At 38.4% G+C, this 18,504-nt stretch overlaps 1 protein-coding gene across 2 annotated transcripts in view; it reads right to left on the bottom strand.

Annotated features, from left to right (window-relative positions):
- Nucleotides 1-18,504, bottom strand: part of DPYD (dihydropyrimidine dehydrogenase) — a 1,157,760-nt gene that overhangs the window by 862,406 nt on the left and 276,850 nt on the right. For both annotated transcript variants that reach the window (XM_045291907.1, XM_045291906.1), the window contains exon 4: nt 9,286-9,373. In XM_045291907.1, coding sequence (XP_045147842.1) covers nt 9,286-9,373 — 88 coding nt within the window. The remainder of the gene's footprint in view (nt 1-9,285; nt 9,374-18,504) is intronic.

Genomic DNA, 18,504 nt, shown 5'->3' with positions numbered 1-18,504 from the left:
AATTCTTAACAATTCTGCACTTGTATCTGTGGCTTGAATTCCCACCACTTTTGTGGTTAGCAAAAGACCAAGCCCATCATTCAGTTTACAATGGTCCCAGAGGACTGGAGGCAAAGCCCACTGCATGACAGCAGCAAATGTAAATTCCACTCATAGACAAATGCATGCATCCTAATACTCTCTGAAGTTTCATAGACAAAGCCTAAAAAAGAAATAGAGTAAAATATTTAAACATTATGAGTAGAACAATAAACACCACAGAATTCACAGAAACTTTAGATAGTAGAGTTTTTAGATTATAAAAAAATATGTGTGTATATAGTTTGAAAAATAACAGTTTTGTAGAAATAAGAATAACAGCAAACAAGTTTAAAAGGTATTATAATACATATACTAAAATATAATATATAAGTGAAGTTCTCAAACTTATAATAAACCATTTTAGCAACAAATCTGAAACTGGTGAAGAAGAGCCTGATAATAGATCTGTGATAGTTTTATCATGCCAACTAGGCCAATAGGAATGTGTAGGCAGAGAATAATCAGATTACAGCTTGATTAGAGGGCAATGAGACAAATGTCTCTGCAAGACCTGTCCCCATCTCTTTTTCCCCTGGTGATCAGACCACCATGCTGCTGCTTTGGCTAGTTCTCTTCCTCAATCTGTGTGCTACACTACCTCTGGGTTAAGCCAACCCATGGACCTTGTCACTAGAGCTTGTAACTCCTGCGAGACCTGGTTCACCATGCTGGTGGTGTGTGCATTGCTTGAGCTCGAGGTTGGTGGGTCCTGTAGTCATGCTTGAGTTCCAGATCCCTTCAGGGCCTGCCTTGCCAACCTCCATGCTACTAACTGTTGCTGACCCACCCTGCTGTCTACTGCCTGTGGGAAGACTCTGCCTGCCTTGCCTGAGGGAAGACTCTACTTCTGCTTCCTTGACCTTGGACCTGACAGCCCTAGTAAGCTGAAGGACTTCCAGTATTCACTGTTGCATGAAAGTGCTCTGTGTGGACTACTTAGCCTTTATCTTCCTTCTTTATATTCCTTTTTGCTATATAAACCTATCCTCATATATATCTATGTATAGCTATATAATCATAAGTGTCCTGGCTTTGTTTCTCTAGAGAACACTGCCTAGCACAATTGGTACCAGGAGTGAAATGTCAGAGTTCACTTAACGGCAACTGTTAGGTATAGAATATTGTTGTTTTGTTCACTTACAGAATACGATGTTTAAATGAGGCTGGCATATATTGAAGTGTATACATTTTAGTTTTATCTTGGTAGGTACAGATATGATTTTATTATTGTTTTGTTTTAAAAGTATATATGGCTAAAGAGTTGTATAAAACTGTCAAGTTGACAAGGGGTGGTCTGTGACAGTTACATAATCACCTGTCAACTTCAGCAAAGGGGTGGAGTCTAGTCTGACAATCAGGTCTAAGCCAATGATGTTTGTGTGTGGGCAAGTCTTTCTCCTGAGGATTCTGGGAACTTCTGTCTTCCTCCTTAGAGGCAGGACACACACTTTCTCGGCTTCTCCTTCCTGCTGACAAGCCACATGAAGTTATGCTGATCGTAGCCAGAGCCCTAGGGCTGGGGGAGGGCCCTCCACATGGAGACCCCCACCAGCACTGAGATGCTTCCACAAGACATTTCACCCACTGGCCTATGATCTTCCTGCTTTCAGTATCATTGCATGTGTGGCATGAGTCTATAGAAAAATTTATGGACTAGTATCAGACATATGGGCTAATCTAAGACCTAAGGAGTAATATTAAATTTATGGACTTTATCTGGACTGGGTCAGGATGTTTTCTTAATATACAATTACTCTAGGATATAAAATACTCTCTTACACACATGAATGTCTCTGAATTTGTTTCTTTAGTCAACCCAGGTGAACACAAGAATTAAAAGCAAATGTTTTAATGTAATCCAGAAGAAAAAGAAACAGAAAATTGAAATGTGAGTCACAGAATTTAAAAGATAAAAGTCAAAGACAATAGTGCAAGAAGGTTTAATGTATATTTAGTAAGAATTAGAAATTATGGAAGCCAAAACCAATGAGAAATTTCCCAAAATTGTTAAAGATATCACTCAACAAATTCAAGAGAGACTATGAACTAAGTAAGATAAGTAAAAAGGAAATGCAGACCTTAAGAAATTATTGAATATTCAAGAGAAAAAATACCTTTAAACACTGCCTATTGTCTCAAAAAGCAATAATCATACTTTCATTGACTTCTCAATGTCAGCAATAAATGGCAAGGCACTAAATTGGTATCTTTCATGAGGCTAAAGAAATAGAGAACAATCCTGAATTATATATGCAGAAGTGTTTTTAAGAATTAGAAGAATAAAACTGTTAAGGAAAAATCAGACGGTTTGCCAAGACCATACCCTTTCTGAAAAAAAATTCTATAATATCCACTTCATGTAGTAACAATAAACAGCCCCTGGGTAGAAATTTGAAGAACAATACAAAAGAAAAAGAAAGATACAGGAAAATACATTAATAAAGTCAATGCAATACTAAATGAAGTGTTACTCATATAATTTCAAGTGTTGAAATAAATAAAATTAATATACACAAAACACTATCTTACAAGGTATGAAGTGGGTAACTAAAGTGCTTTGTTCTATGCCTTAAGAATCACTCAGACTATGGAAATCGATATGGCGATACGGAAATTGAGCCACCTACCATATGAGCCAGCGATCCCCTTACTGGGCATATACCCAGAAGAGGCAAGAAACAAACCATGGCCAAACATCTGTGCTCCAGTGTTCATCGTGCCACAGTTCATAATAACAAGGAGTTGGAAACAACCCAAATTTCTATCAACAGACGAATGGAATAAAAAACTGGGACATACATAAAATGGAGTACTATGCATCCCTACAAAGCAGTGATGAATACATGATGTGCTACCACATGAAGCACATCGTTGCATGGGAAGATTTGGAGGAAATTATACTAAGCAAAGTAAGCCAAGCACAAAAGGACAAGTACAACATGAGTCCACTGATATAAGCTTAAAATGCACAAAGGGCATAGGGAAAAACCTGCTGTATAAATACATTCCTGGGGGAAAATCCAGGTAATATAGCAGGGGCCAGACCCAACCCAAGGATACATATGGTAGCCAACTAAAAAGGAGGGAAAAAACAAAACAAAACAGAAAGACAGGAGTGGAGGGGGAACGGGGCACTAGCCCATCCAAGGGGAGGGTGTTTTTTATATCTGCACAGGGAAAGAGAGACTAGACTGCAACCCGGTGCTTCAAGACATTAATGCAACACACTGGCATGAAACAGGGAACCAATAGAGAGGTCTGAGGGGCTGGACCCAATCACAACTGTGGACAGCCCTGCCTCCCCGCAGAATTCACTTCAGAGAACAGCACTGAAGCTACAGCTCAGGGAGAGGGACATGTCTGATCAGACCACACAAGAGGGGAGGGGAGGAAAGTGGAACACATCCTTGCCCACCAAGCCTTGAGGACAATATACCTGTGCAGAGCAATCAATACAAAAAGAGGACTATAGGGCTGGCCCCACCATGAGACACGATGTCCCTCACTGACCCATAGTGCTAGGGGGCACAACACTGGAGACATGGTGTGGGAATTGTGCCAGATCAGGCCCCACCACCCGGAGGTGAAATACTAAGGGGATGTAACAGAACAGCAAGGGGAGAAGAGCAATGAAGTCCCTTGGGAATAACAAAAATAGACTGTGGAGCCAGGGCATGGCAACCCATCAGACTTGACTGGAAAACACTCAAAAATGTCAACAAACAGACCTTGAACTATTTATAGACTTCTTTTTTTGTCATTGGTTTTTTGTTATTGTCGTTGTTTTGTTTTGTTTTCTTTTGTTGCTTTGTTTTGCTCTGTTTTGTTTTTGTGCATATTATTATCTCTGCATGTCTATCTAGATAAGATAGGCAGGATAAACAATCTGAAGTAGAAAACAATGGGCCCAATTGTTACAGGGGGACATGGGAGAGGGGGAGATAGTGGAAAGGAAATAGGTGTTAACAAATCCAGGGACAAGGGAACAACAAGTGATCTAAATCAATGCGAGGAGAGTATAGGAGACCTGGTAGGTCTTGATCAAGGGCAATGTAACCAGGAGGAATTATTGAAACCCAAATGAAGGCTGAACATGATTAGTGGGACAAGATGAAAGTAAAAGGAAATCGAGAATAGAACCAGAAGGCAAAGGGCATTTATAGAGGTCTAAATACAGGTATGTACATATCTAAATATACTTATACTTGACGTTGGTGAAATAGATCTATGTACATGTATTTATAGGTTTAGTATTAAGGTAGCAGATGGACATTGGGCCTCTACTGAAGTACTCCCTCAATGCAAGAACACTTTGTTCCATTAACCTAGTATTCCATGATGCTCACCTTCCCAACAAGATCACTGAAGACAAAGCGGGTGCATAAGCAAATGTGGTAAAGAAAGCTGATGGTGCCCGGCTATCAAAATATATAGCCTCTGGGGTCTTAAACGCTTGAAGATAAACAAGTTGCCATCTAGCTGAGAAGTAAAAAAGCCCACATGGAAGAAGCACACCAGCCTGTGTGATCATGAGGTGTCGACAGGACCAGATATCAGGTATCAAAGATCCTGAACAAAAAAGTATATAATTGTGAATGAGGGGTAGTGTGGAGTGGAGACCCAAAGTCCATCTGTAAACAAGTGGACATCCCCTTAAAGAAGGGTCCCAGGGAGGAAACAAGCCAGTCAGGGTGAAGTATAGCACCACTGAAACATACAACTTTCCTCTAGTACTTTAATGCTTCCTCCCCCCACTATCATGACCCCAATTCTACCTTACAAATATGGCTAGACCTGAACATGTACATGGATAAAGATAAGAGCTGGAAACACAGATAATACAGGATAGATAAATTCCTCTGGACCAATATTGAGAGTAGCCATACCAGGAGGTTAAGGGGAACATCGGGGAAAATAGGGGGAATCAATCACAATGATCTACCTATAACCCCCTCCCAGGGGGGAAGACAACAGAAAAGAGGGTGAAGGGAGACATCAGTCAGTGTAAGACATAAGAAAATAATAATAATTTATAAATTATCAAGGGTTCATGAGGAACAGAAGGTAGGGAAAAAATGAGAAGCTGATACCAAGGGCTCAATAGAAAGAAAATGTTTTGAAAATGATGATGACAACAAATGTACAAATGTGCTCAGCACAATGGATGTATGTATGGATTATGATAAGAGTTGTACAAGCCTCCAATAAAATGATTTTTAAAAATCACTCAGATTAACACTCCAAATGAAACATTCATAATATGCATCACTTATAAAGTTTGGAATATACTAAGTTCTAGAAAATATATTTATTTCATATTGTGCACAAATTGGCAGCTAATATGTAAAGAAAATAAATCAGTTCATAGGTTCTGATTAAAATAAATGACAGTTTTTAAAGCTTTCTTATCTTGAGCACCATTTTATAGCAAGTAGCTATATTTTACAGCAATCTTCTTGGAATGGGTACAATTGCTCAAAATTATCACCTAGTCATACAAGTGAAAATTTTGACTTCGTCGATCAAAGGAATCTGGAGTTGTCTTGTGACTTTTTGTTTTGTTTTACACATCTAAAATATTTATTTATTTTAAATTATTCAGTACAAAATTATGGATTTCCAAGAATTTTTCATTCTGCAGAGTTCTCTAATGTGGGTGAAAGCTCTCTAGGCTGATCGTGTTGCTGTTGTTATTGGGTATCATCGAGTTGATTGTAACCCATGCGACAGAACTTCCTCATCAGGTTTTCTTGTTAGTAATCTTTATGAAACAGACCACCTGGTCTTCCTCTCTTTGTACTTCTAGGCTGCTGCTACGTTAGTAGATTTTGTACACACACACAAGACAAACTACTTTTATGATATTTTTGAACACAGACATTTTTATGAGTGGTATCATTTTGCTCCTGAGGTGGTGTTGCATTTCTGATATCCAATTGTATTCAATCGGGCACTTTCATAAGAATAACCTTTAATTTTACGTGAAGCTATTTAGTCAGCTTTTCTCTAATGTATATTATTAAATTTACTTATTCATAAATAAAAGTTACAAAAAAGGTGTACATTCATAGAAAAGTCAATGTTTTATACTTTAATGTAACATTTTGAAAAAAGATAAAATAATACTGTTTGAAATAAGGACCATGAAATCAAGTAACAATTTTGCAACACTGGAGCCCCCCACTACCCCTCCCCGACCCACATCCCTGACTATATTTATAGATTTACTTCCTGCATTCTTATATGAAATATAAAGTAGTATTTTTTTAAAAAGGAAAACTATCAGGAAATATAACCCAGTAATCACAGTTTGATGAATCTGAAATGTGTACTTCCAATTGAGAGATACAATTGCAAACAACAGCCTGCACTGAAGAAACAGAGAAAAACTGACTGAGGAGGTACAATAGATTTGAGTGTGCCTTTGGAAACTAGGGCTGTAATCCTGTTTGTAAGAAAATAAAGAATGGAAGTATTGCTCTAAACTCCACTGAATCACAGAAGCCGAACACAATGCAACAAACGTGACATCCTTTTCTCAAATTGGCACAAGTCTCATTGAGTCTGGCGATTCAATTACCCTCTGAACCTGGAAAGCACCCCCTCCTGAGTGGGGGTCCACCAGCACAGCAATGTGGGACAACCTACATTGTACACAGCCAATAAATATCTAAAAAGCTGCAGGTTTTCAAGAGAAAGAACCTCTGACCTTTTATGATTGCTGCAGTGGTTTCTTCAACAAAACACTGCTTACAATGGTTTCCTAAATGCCTGACAAAAGACTGTATTTTCAGGACAATATCACCAAATATCTTATATGGAAATCCGCTTAAATAAACACCTAAGTGCATCGCTTCATTAGATAGCAAAGAATCTGAAACAGAATGAGGCTTTCCTAAAATAGACATGATTCTGAGTTTGCTTAGACATTTCAAAGCATATGATTTTTCCTTGCCTTTATTTCTTAAATTTCTGTAGACTGTGCGTGAATGAAGCACATACTAATTAGATCCTGAAATAAATATTGGGTCTTAGACTACCGCGAGGACACGTAGCTAGCACAGATTTCTCAGAACAGTGGCTCATCATGGCACTCATGATGCCTCGTGCTTGATGTCAAGAGCAGTACATTCACTATCAGGAGGAATACATTTTAAAACACACTGACTAAAATTCTGGGTATATTTTTATTAATTAGGAGTTAATACACACATTCCATAGTTCAATCAAGTGAAACAAGACTGTCCAATTGCTACCACATTCAGTTTCAAAACACTCTTTTTCTACGGGAGTCCTTGACATTGTCCCTCCTGTACCCTACCACCACCACTACCCCTTGCCCTCCAAAACCCTTCTTCTCACTGCTGGACCTAAAGGTTCATCAATCCTGAACTTCTTTTACCAAAAAACACACAACGCAACTTCAAGAGGCTAACCTCCATGACATAAGACCTCTGAGATACACCCAAATATGAATGAACAAAACAAGACATAAATACAGAAAATATTGAAAACCTGATCAGGTCCAGTCTGCATCAGAGGGGGATAGACTGACAAAGTTTTAACTTTTTGAATCAGCTTGTGCCTTTGATCTTCTATACTCATCTCTCCAAATGCTCTCCATTTAATAACCCTTTACCTTCCATCCCTCAATTGTGGATAAAGGGAGTTAACCAGAGACTTGATTTTATGTAGTTCCTATAAGTGAATCTCAGGTTCCCACTGTCATCCATAGCCTTCTACAAACCGGATTCTCACAATTTATGCTGATACTAATGACTCCTTCAATTTTGGATTATATGATTTACAATCTTTCTGTGACTGATGCTGCTGTGTTTCTTCCATGTGGGCTTAGTTGACATTTCATTAGATGTCTGCTTGTTCGGGGACAAGCCTTTGAGACCCCAGACATTATTTTATCTGATAGCCTGGAACCATCTAATTTCTTCACCATCTTTGCTATAACACCCATATCTTCTGTGTTCCTTTCTGAGAGTATCAAGTAGGGTGATGGTGTAAGAACTAATTGTTACGTTGGAGCTAGGATTTAGTGTGAGCCCAAACCCATTTCTGGATCTATGCTTGTTTTTTTTCTTTTATTATTACTTGGGAGTTAATACATATGTCATATCTTTCCAAAGTTGTCAAGGAGTTCGGGAATTAAAAGTATGTTTGAAACCAATTGTGGAAGCAATTGCACAATTCTACTTGAAGTGATTAAACTGTGGGAAATTCTGAGCATTTTGCTTCATTCCTTTTCTGACGAGTCCATAATTAAACAAGTAAGATTTCAAGTAAGTCTTACTAAGTCATGTTTACCCACACGTTGTGATGGCAGATGATCAGGATATTATAGAGTGAATAAATGAGATCCATTTCCATCCAAGATGAGTCCTGGCAATTGAAATTTATATTCTGAAGGCATCCTAATGCAATAAAGACAAGTGTCTCTGCCTCGCCTCTGTGTTAAAAGTTCTGCCACATCCCTGCAATCACTACCTCTTCCCCATTCACCAGTCTCTATTTACGTAACCATATGATTGATTAAGGAGAAGGCAATGACTACTTGTAATATTTTTACACATTAGTGCTAAGCATTCTAAAAGGAAGGAAATTCTGTGTCCTTATGGGAAGAGTTCCTTTAGTTTTTGCTCATTGATTAAAAATTCTTGGCCAATGTTCATAATGCTCCTTTTTCAAAATTTAGATATTATTAACTAATTATTCTAACACTCAACCATTAACTTATTGACTGAAAAATAGGTTTACACTGACTCAAATATCATCTATTTCCACATAACAATTTTTAAACAATTATATTTTCAGACAAACCATATCACAGCTTGGAAGATCTTGATTAATAAAGGCTCCATACTTTCAAATGCTTATTAACATTGTATAATAATATTATATGTATAATTATATATTATGCATAATATAATATACAACATATTTACAGTACTAGTGTATTATTGTATTTAATATTATATTTTATCATGATATACAATATTGTTATATTATATAATAATATAATATTTATAATCATATATAATAATTATATTGTTATATATAACAATGTATATAATAATATTATAAATGGTTAAACCAAACTTAGGAGGATAAGCTTCATGTATTAATAACAGATAATAGTGAGTAAGCATCAAATACTGTTATTAACTTGCATTTGTAGAGTTCTGAATATACCTTGTTTGCAATACTTGTGATGAATGATTTGATGTCCAAATTAGTTGGGCAACTCTTCTGACAGGGAGCATCGGCACATTTCAGACATCTAAGGAAGAAAATATGTGGGTTAGGGAAAAATATAATGTGGCCAGGAAATTATATGACTCATATTTTACTATATCCCACTCAGACCAATCGTCCAACAAGATAAGTAAAAATGCAGGACTTTCAGATATAACTCATACAGCATTTTCAGATACATTTCATAAAGCTTATAAAGCAATAAAGTCAGTCTATTTATTTTAACTGCATTAAATCTCTGCATTTCATGTTGTAGGCACCTCCTCAATGTATAAACTAGCACCACGCTGACAAAACTGCTCCTCTTTTCAGTGTTCCTTCTAGACGGTAAGTAGATCAAAACCATTTAAAACACAGCATTTACTCCATTTTCGAAGTCCTGCTGACTCAACAATAAAGAGCTTAGCTATTAACTGAGTGGTTGGCAGTTTCAACCAACCTAGCAGCGCCACTTGAAAAAGAATTGGCCATCTGCTCCCATAAAGATGACAGGCTAAAAGACCCAGTGGAACAGTTTTCACTGTCACGTGGGGTCACAATGAGTATCAATCAACTGGATGGCACCTGGCGACGACAACATTCACTTATTTGTTTAATGCCTGTCCATACTGACCATACTAAGGCCATACAGCTTTTACAATAGAAGTTCTGATGCCTTGATGTCACCACTCATCTGTTATTTTATAGTACTACCATGGTGGCTTTTATGTTGCTGGGATGCTGATGCTAGGTTATCAGTATTTCAAATACCAGCAGGATCAAGCATAGTGGACAGGTTTCAGCAGAACTTCTACAAAAAAAGAGAACAGGAGGACAGGTATGATGATTTACTTATTTTAAAACATTGGTCAGTGAGAATCTAAATCGAAGCAGAGGACCTTCTATAGCAAGAGAGGATTCGCCAGAAAGGTTGGCAGGTACTCGAAACACGACAGAGGAAACATCGCCTTCTCACAGTAGAATGGGCCTGAAGGGCATAGTGAGGTAAGCTCGCGGGAGGATGTTCCGATGATAATGTGGTATGACTGAGAGGGAGAAGAAATAGCAGCAAACATCCATTATAATGAAGTATAAATCCAGGAAATTGGAAGTTTTCAAAATCCTAGGGAGCTTAAACGTTCCTATTCTTGAGCCCATTGTTGCAGCCACTGTGTCAATGCATCCCCTCAAGTGTCCCCTCTTTTTCCTTGCCCCTGTACTTTACCATGCATGATGCTCTCCTCCTGACAATATGTCAATGTGGAATATGTTATACTATGCCAACAATGATAAAGAGACTAGGCACTGAATTCATCATAAAAAGAATAAGATCTATCCTAGAAGATACAGCTATATATGATAGAATGTTATCCTTATGTCAAAAAAGATTAGTTAATAGAACTATTATTCAAATTTATAAAACAACTAGGAAAACCAAAGAGGAGGAAACTAAAGGCTTTTTACCAATTTCTGATGTCTAAAGCTGATAAAAGCTGCGTTTAAGATACACTGTTAATCATTTTTGATTGGTATTCAGAAGTTGGAAACACAGAATAATTGCTGTTAGGTGCCATCTAGACAGTTCAGACTAAGTGATCTGTACACCAGAACCAAACACCACCCCTCCTGCACCATCCTCACAATGGTTGTTAGATTGCAGCCAGCCATTGTGTCAACTCATCTTATTAAAGACCTTCCCTTTTATTTTAACAGAGTCATGTCCTTTTTCAGGGACGAGTCTGGATTGATAACATATCTACACGGACCTTTCCATATGGTGTACACAGGAATCAAATCACTACATCTGTAGAAAGAAATGATAAAGAAGCTCAATATCATCAGTCAGAAGAAGACGAAGGTCTCACTGTGAATCAGAGAATCAATTGCTTTTATGTAGTCCTTTGAGAAGCTGAATAAAAGTAAAAAAAAAAAACATGGAGACAAAGTATAAACTTTAGTATACTCCACTAGGAATAAGTAACCATCTTAAAAATAATTGTGCAGCAATATCATGAAGGCAATGACATTGTTGTGGGTAGGAGGCAGGGGGAGAGAGGGGGAACCCCTCGCAAGGTTGGATATATAGCCCACCACCCAGGGGAATGAATAACAGAAATGTGAGGGAGGGAGGACCACAGACAGTGTAAGACATGAAATAACAACAATACTATATAATTTATCATGGAGTCATGAGAGTGGGGTGGTGGGGGAGGGAGGGTAAAAAGAGGAGCTGATACCAAGGCCTCAGGTAGAAAGAAAATATTTTGAAAATGATGATGGCAATATATGCACAAGTGTACTTAATACAAATGAATGATGGATTGTCATAAGATTTTTAAGAGCTCCACAATACATAAAATTTTTAAAAAGGAGAAAATATAAATAAATAAATGTGGCACACCAAACACTAACGACCAATGGCTAGATGAGTTGTGGAGTAAGATTAAGTATATCATACATGAAGAAAAGAATGGTTATTCAAAAAACAGGTAAGAAAAATGAACAAAATGGATGTCCAATGAGATACTGAACCTTGCTCTTGGATATGCTGTTACGGAAAGAATAATATCTTTATGCCATGTTAGGTGTCAAGAAGTCAGTTCAGACTCATAGCTACCCTTTGAGCACAATAGAATGAAACACTTCCCATGTCCAGAGCCATCCTCACAATTATTCCTGTTCCTGAGCCCACTGTAGTAGCCAGTGAGTCAATGGCATCTCCTCAAGGGCCTCCCTCTTTGATGCTGCCTTTCTATTTTACCAAGCATGATGTCCTTTTCCAGAAATGGTCTCTCCTGATAACATATCCAAAGTATGCAAGGCAAAATTTTGCCATCCTTTCCTCTAAGGAAGACTCTGGCTGCCCTTCCCCAAGATAGATTGTTTGGCCCTTTTAGCAGTCCATGGTACTTTCAATATTCTTCTCCAGCACAATTCAAATGCATGGACTCTTCTTTGATCTTCCTTATGCAATGTCCTGAACATAGTGTAACTTAAGTCAGTGGAAGAAACTGAAACAAAAGGGCTAACTACAAGATCACCAAGGTCAACTCAAGAAGACAAAAGAAATAATTATAGGGAAATTAGCAACTATTTTGAGTTAGACTCTCAAAATGGAAGTGCATGACTGACTGTTTTTAGCTAAAAGAATAGAAGAAAATTCGAGCCTTGAATTGCAATATTGAGAATTATATTAGCAAAGTATTGAAAGATGCAGGAAGCATCAAAAGAAGATGGGAGGAATATAAAGAATCAATGTACCCAAAACAATTGGTGGCTAGTCAGTCATTTCAGGAGATTAGTAAAGGAAAACGTCCAACCTGCACCACAGTCATTTTCATGAAAATGAGGCTTCAGGAATAGGGGGATCACCAACTGAGATGGTGCAACAAGCATATGCATCTCCGAAGAACTCACTCCTCCACGTGAAGACATTGGAAGATATCTACCTGGACTGAAAGGGGTCCATATTTGTGCCCATTCAACAGGATGTTGAACACACAAGCACAATTTTGTTGAATATAATTCATAAATGGTTATAACAGTATACAGAAAGGGAAATGCCATAAATCCTAGCTGGCCTCAGAAAATGTGAAATGAGAGACTTCATTGCTATTGTTGACAGTTCTCGGATGAAAGCAAAGAACACCAGACAGATGTTGAATTGTGTTTTTTTGACTATGCAGTAGCATTCCATTGTGTGGATCATAAAAAATCATGGATAGCACTGGATAAAATGGGAATTCTAGAAACAATTGTGCTCACATGGAGACTGCATTGAGCAAGAGGCAGTCATTTGATGAAATCAATGGATAATGCATAATTTAAAATCAGCAGTGTTAGATTTTTATTCTTTACCGTACTTATTCAATCTGTATATTTATAAAATAATCAGAGAAGCTTGATTATATGAAGAATGCAGCATCCAAATTGGAGGAAGTCCCATTAAAAACCTGCCATGTGCAGATGACTTAACTCTGCTTACAGAAAGAATACTTACACAAACAAAGACCACAGCCTTTAGTATGGATTTCAACTCATCATAAAGAAAACAAAAATTCTCACAACTAGATCAATAACCAACATAGTCATAAATAGAGAAAATATAGAAACTGTCAAGATGTCATGTTACTTGTATCCACAATAAACATCCAGAGTTTCTGCAGTCAAGAAATGAAACAACACATTGCATTGGGCAAATCTGCTGTAAAAACTGTAAGCAGTTAAAAAGCAAATACGTCACTTTCAGAATCGAGCTGCACTTGACCCAGCCATGGCATTTTCTTTAACCTCATATGCATGTGAAACCTGGACAATGAAAAAGGAAGACTGCAGAAAAATTGATGCATTTTAATTAGGGTGTTGGCCAAGAATATTGCATATGCAATGGACTGCCAGACGAATTAACAGCTTTGTCTTGGAAGAAGAACAGTAGTCAGAATGTATCTTAGAAGTGAGAATGGCAAGATTTGATCTCATAGACTTTGGACATAGTATCGACAAGCACCAGTTCCTGGAAAAAGGGCATTGCATTTGGTAAAAGAGTTTTTCCTCTCACTGTCATCGAGTCAATGCTCACTCATAGGGACACTAAAGGACAGGACAGAACTGCCCCTGTGAGTTTCTGAGAGTGTAACCCCGCAGGAGTAGAAAACCTGTTTTTCTCCCTCAGAGCTGTTGGTAATTTTAAACTGTTGACCTTGCAGTTAGCAGCTCAATGCGTAACCATTTTGTTGTCATCATTACATGCCATTGAGTCACTTCTGCCCCCTAACAAACCCATGCACAATAGAAGCAAAGACTGCCCTGTCCTGCAACACCCTCATAATTGCTCCTATTCTTGAGCCCATTGTTGCAGCCATTGTCAATGCATCTCCTTGAGTGTCTTCCTTTTACATTGCCCCTTCACTTTACCAGGTTTGATGTCCTTCTCATGTCCAAAGTATGTAAGAAGAAATTTCCCCATCCCTCTAAGGAGCACTCTGACTATAACCCTTAGACACTAGAGGGTCATTAAAAAAAAAGAAAACTTTCAACAATATGGATTGACACAGTGGCTGCAATAAAGGGCTCACAAGCAATGATTACATGGATGGCAGGAGCAGGACCTGGCATTATTTTGTTATGTTGTACATATTTCTGATCTAATGGTACTGAGTCAAAAAAAATTAATGACCATAATTGTTATGCAAATACAAAGGTAAACGTACTTGTTTACCACTCAAGTCATCCTTTGTTGTTCCCTCCTCCCCAATGTTCTCAAGTCTTGTCATTTACATACGATTTACATGCCAATGGGGCTCTATAGTAGACACCACAATTCTTCATCAAAAGCCACTTACTTCAAGACAAAAACATTTATTCCCCCAGCTGCTGTTGTTCCTGCTAAAGAAAACAGGCCATGGTCCCTCTCCAAAGGCAGACACCATGGAATTATACGTCAGTGAGGGAGTTTAGAGGCCCAGTCCCATTGCCCCCATTTAGCAAACAAGTCTTCAGGGATCCACAGGCTTTGCTGTATATAAGCCATGGTTCTCCCAATACTGCTCTATATAAACCTGCAGCATCCAAATCATGTCTCCAAGCCATGCTCCATTTTTAGTTTCTCGGAAAACCAGCGAAATAATTTAATGAGCGATTTACAGTTCACAAATAAGTGGTGGAATCGAGTCACTAGCCTGGAAATCTGCGTTTTAAGGAAGAAGTCCAAAGAAAATTTTAAAATGCTCCATGATAATTATGAGAGGTAAGGTTGGAATCATATTGTAGGAACCACATATTTATAGTTAATAGTTCATGAAAGCTAGTCTTCAATGATCAGTACATTAATGTGGTGAAGTGACATTGCTTAGTTTAGCTCTCCTGTTCAGACATTTTGTAATTTCCACTGAGTGAATGGATGGGGCCATCGAGATAAGGTGTAGAGGAGTCTAACTTGGGGTATGATCAGTTTGTTTGTTTCACTGGGTATATAAGAGTGAACCATCTCAGATGTAGAACAAGAATCTCACAGCCATCAAGAAGAGCCATCTGAGAGGCAAGAGAGAGAGAGATGCCTGCCAGCACAGCTAAAAAGAGGTGTTGCAGACAAAATAAATGCATCCGTAATGTGTTGTCTGTAAAATTCCCTAATAAACCTCATAATCATGTGTACTATCTGTGAGTTCTATGTGGCATTACAACTGATTATCAAACCCATCAGAGAAGTAGAGTGCTTTGCGAGGCATGGCTGGTGTCAGGATAGGTTAAAGAGGGGTAGAAGGTTGTGCTAGTCTAGGTAGGCTAGAGAAAAAATCCACAGAAACTCATAATTAATCCCACATGTGTTCATTGGCCAGATTGGCACAATAAACCTCAACTATCACAAAGGTGAAGGCAGGTCTGGCCTCTGCCTTATGACAATTGACCTTGAGCTGGTGTTGAGCTGGATTCTCCTTCTCTTTTATTTAATCAGAAGAGGTCAAACATTATTTCCATACTATTTCTTCGATTAGCTTAATACGCATTTCTTCATTTGTTCATTAATTTAACAAGCATTTAGTGAGCCTGTGTGAAATTAAGGTTTATTGTGCCAACCTGACTGATGAATACATATGGGATTAATTAAAGGGCAGCGAGATAAATGCCTTGTCAAATCTTGCCTGTCTAGTCTCTTGCTCTCTGGTGATCAGACCAGTTGTGGTTGCATTAGCTAGTTAGCTCGTTCCCTGCTTCAGCTGGCAAGGCTCACTTCCTGTGAGACATCCCTGAGGAGAAAAGCCACATGGACCTACCCTGATGCAGCCCTGGGTGCTGGAGAAGCTGTGTGATGACCCCTGCCAGTACTGAGATGCTTACAGGCTCACTGATTCGACTTTCCTCCTGCATTTGGTGTCATTGTGTGTGTGTGTGTGTGTGTGTGTGTGTGTGTGTGTGTGTGTGTGTTGTGAGTTTGAGGAGGACTTTGTATATTGGTGTCAGACTTATAGGCTTGGACTGGACTGGATTGGGATGCTTTCTTAATGTATACTTACCCTTTATATAAAATTTTTCTTAAAAAGTATGAGTGATTATGGATTTTGTTTCTCTAGTCTACCTAGACTAATGCATTATGGTACTGGGAGTGTCATACTGGAGAAACAAATAAAAATGGAGAGTGGAGATTATCCGACTTCTGCCTCATGGTAGTGTTTCTTCTTTGGCTAGCCAGAAGTCAGATATATCCATGCAGCTTACTGGGTTGTTTTCTGGAAAGAACATGGGAAGTTAAAGTTTTGATTATTATGTTTGGTTGTAGTCTTTGGTTATTCTTGTGTGAAATGGCAAAAATGAATGTTGTTAATGTATATTTTGAGTTCAGGGTAGAAATCACCATTTGAATTTCTCAGAAACCATGCTGTGTAAGGAAAATGGCTGACAGAAGGTCAAAATGCCTGTCAGAAAGACTGGATCTGGTTTAATGCTCTCAGAGAACTAATCCCATAATTTTGCAAAAATGGAATAATGTAAATAAGGATTTAGACAAACTAAATAAGGATCGAACTTGACTTTTTAAGAACTGAATTTACTATCTGATTCTAGTTTGTTTATACCGATTTCTTCTACTTAGTATAGATATAATGATTGATAGAAATGTTTATTGGGAAGTATGAAAATAGAGAGCTTGTAAGCCCACTTGCCTCAATCAACTATTAATTTGATTTTCAGATGGATTCAGTATATACCTGGAAGAAAGGCTTCAAAGAGATTAGCCCCACCCAGTGCTTTGGACTACTCCGGACATTAGACGTTGAAGAGACATGCCTAGGGGCTGTTGACAGATTGAAGGGGAAAAATAAGGAACTCTTTGGATTTGAAGTTTGAACTCTAGTGGTCTTTGTTAGAAGCTGGAAAAAATCTAGAACCATGAAACCAACTCCTCTCTAGGACTGAGTGTTAAAGTGAGCCTGTGGGCAGGCTGAAATAGTTGCTGGGTGACCACCAGGATCCATTTGTTGAGTGGAAGTGGGATAAATGCAGCAATAAAGAGATGGGTTGAATCTGGCCCCTGACACCTGTGGACTTAGTTTACAGGAAAAAGAAAAGAAGATGAGAGTGGGTTGACTGATCTAAAGTTCATGACCTAGCATGAGGGGGCTAGGCTTATTGAGTATTTGTGAGAGGCCATGGTCTAAAGGCAAGGTGACCAATGGGCACACTGGGGAGGCTGAGGCAGCCCACATTGAGTTGACCAGACCAGACCAGGTGAAGAGAAGTTATTTGAGTCTGTGAACTGGTGCATGGTGCTACAGACTTTATGGATGACCTGTTTTTATTTGACTTTACTTACAGATGTGTGCTAACAAGGTTCCAACTGGAATGAAGATTCTAAATGTTAAAGAATATGATTGTTTCCTCAGACCACTGGGTTGATGTAAGTGGACAGTATAGAAATTGGATACCCAAAATTGGGGCGGATAAAGGCATGAAGTGGTTGGCTTACAAACTTTCATAGATGGGGGAATATATTCATAGGATTATAGGATTAAGGGGTAGGTGTTACTTAACTGCAATTGTTAGGCATAGGATAGTTTTATTCTGTTCATTTATAAAATGTTATGTTTAAATGAGAGTAGCACATTTTTTTATTGTATGCACTTTAGTTTTATCCTATTAGGCACAGATATGATTTTATTATTGTTTGTTTGAAAATTATATATATGGCTAAAGAATTGTGTACAGCTGCCAAGTTGGCAAGGGGTGGATTGTGATAATTAAGGTTTATTGTGCCAACCTGGCCAATGAACTCATGTTAAAGGGGCAGAGAGATAAATGGCTCAGCAAGCCTCGCCTGTTGGGTCTCTTGCTCTCTGGTGGTAGGACCAGTAGCAGCTGCCTTAGTTAGTTCTCTGCCTCAGCTGGCAAGGCTCACTTCCTGTGAGACATCCCTGAGGAGAAGCCACATGCACCTACCAGGATGCAGCTCTGAGTGCTGGAGAAGCTGCATGGAGACTCCTGCCAGCCCTTAGATGCTTACATGCTCACTGATTCAGCTTTTTTCCTGCAGTCAGTGTCATTGTGTGTGTTTTGGAAGATTGAGGAGGGCTTTGTGGATTGGTGTCGGACATATGGGCTAATATGTCGGACTTATATCACTGGGTTGGGATGCTTTCTTAATATACACTTACCCTTTATATAAAACTCTCTGTTATAAAATAT

Source organism: Echinops telfairi, unplaced genomic scaffold, assembly GCF_000313985.2.
Source record: "Echinops telfairi isolate 266 unplaced genomic scaffold, ASM31398v2 ScPeMD7_443;HRSCAF=831, whole genome shotgun sequence".
Taxonomy (NCBI): Eukaryota; Metazoa; Chordata; class Mammalia; order Afrosoricida; family Tenrecidae; genus Echinops; species Echinops telfairi.
The sequence above is the reverse complement of the archived record's forward strand: the minus strand, read 5'-3'. Positions and strand labels throughout refer to the sequence as shown.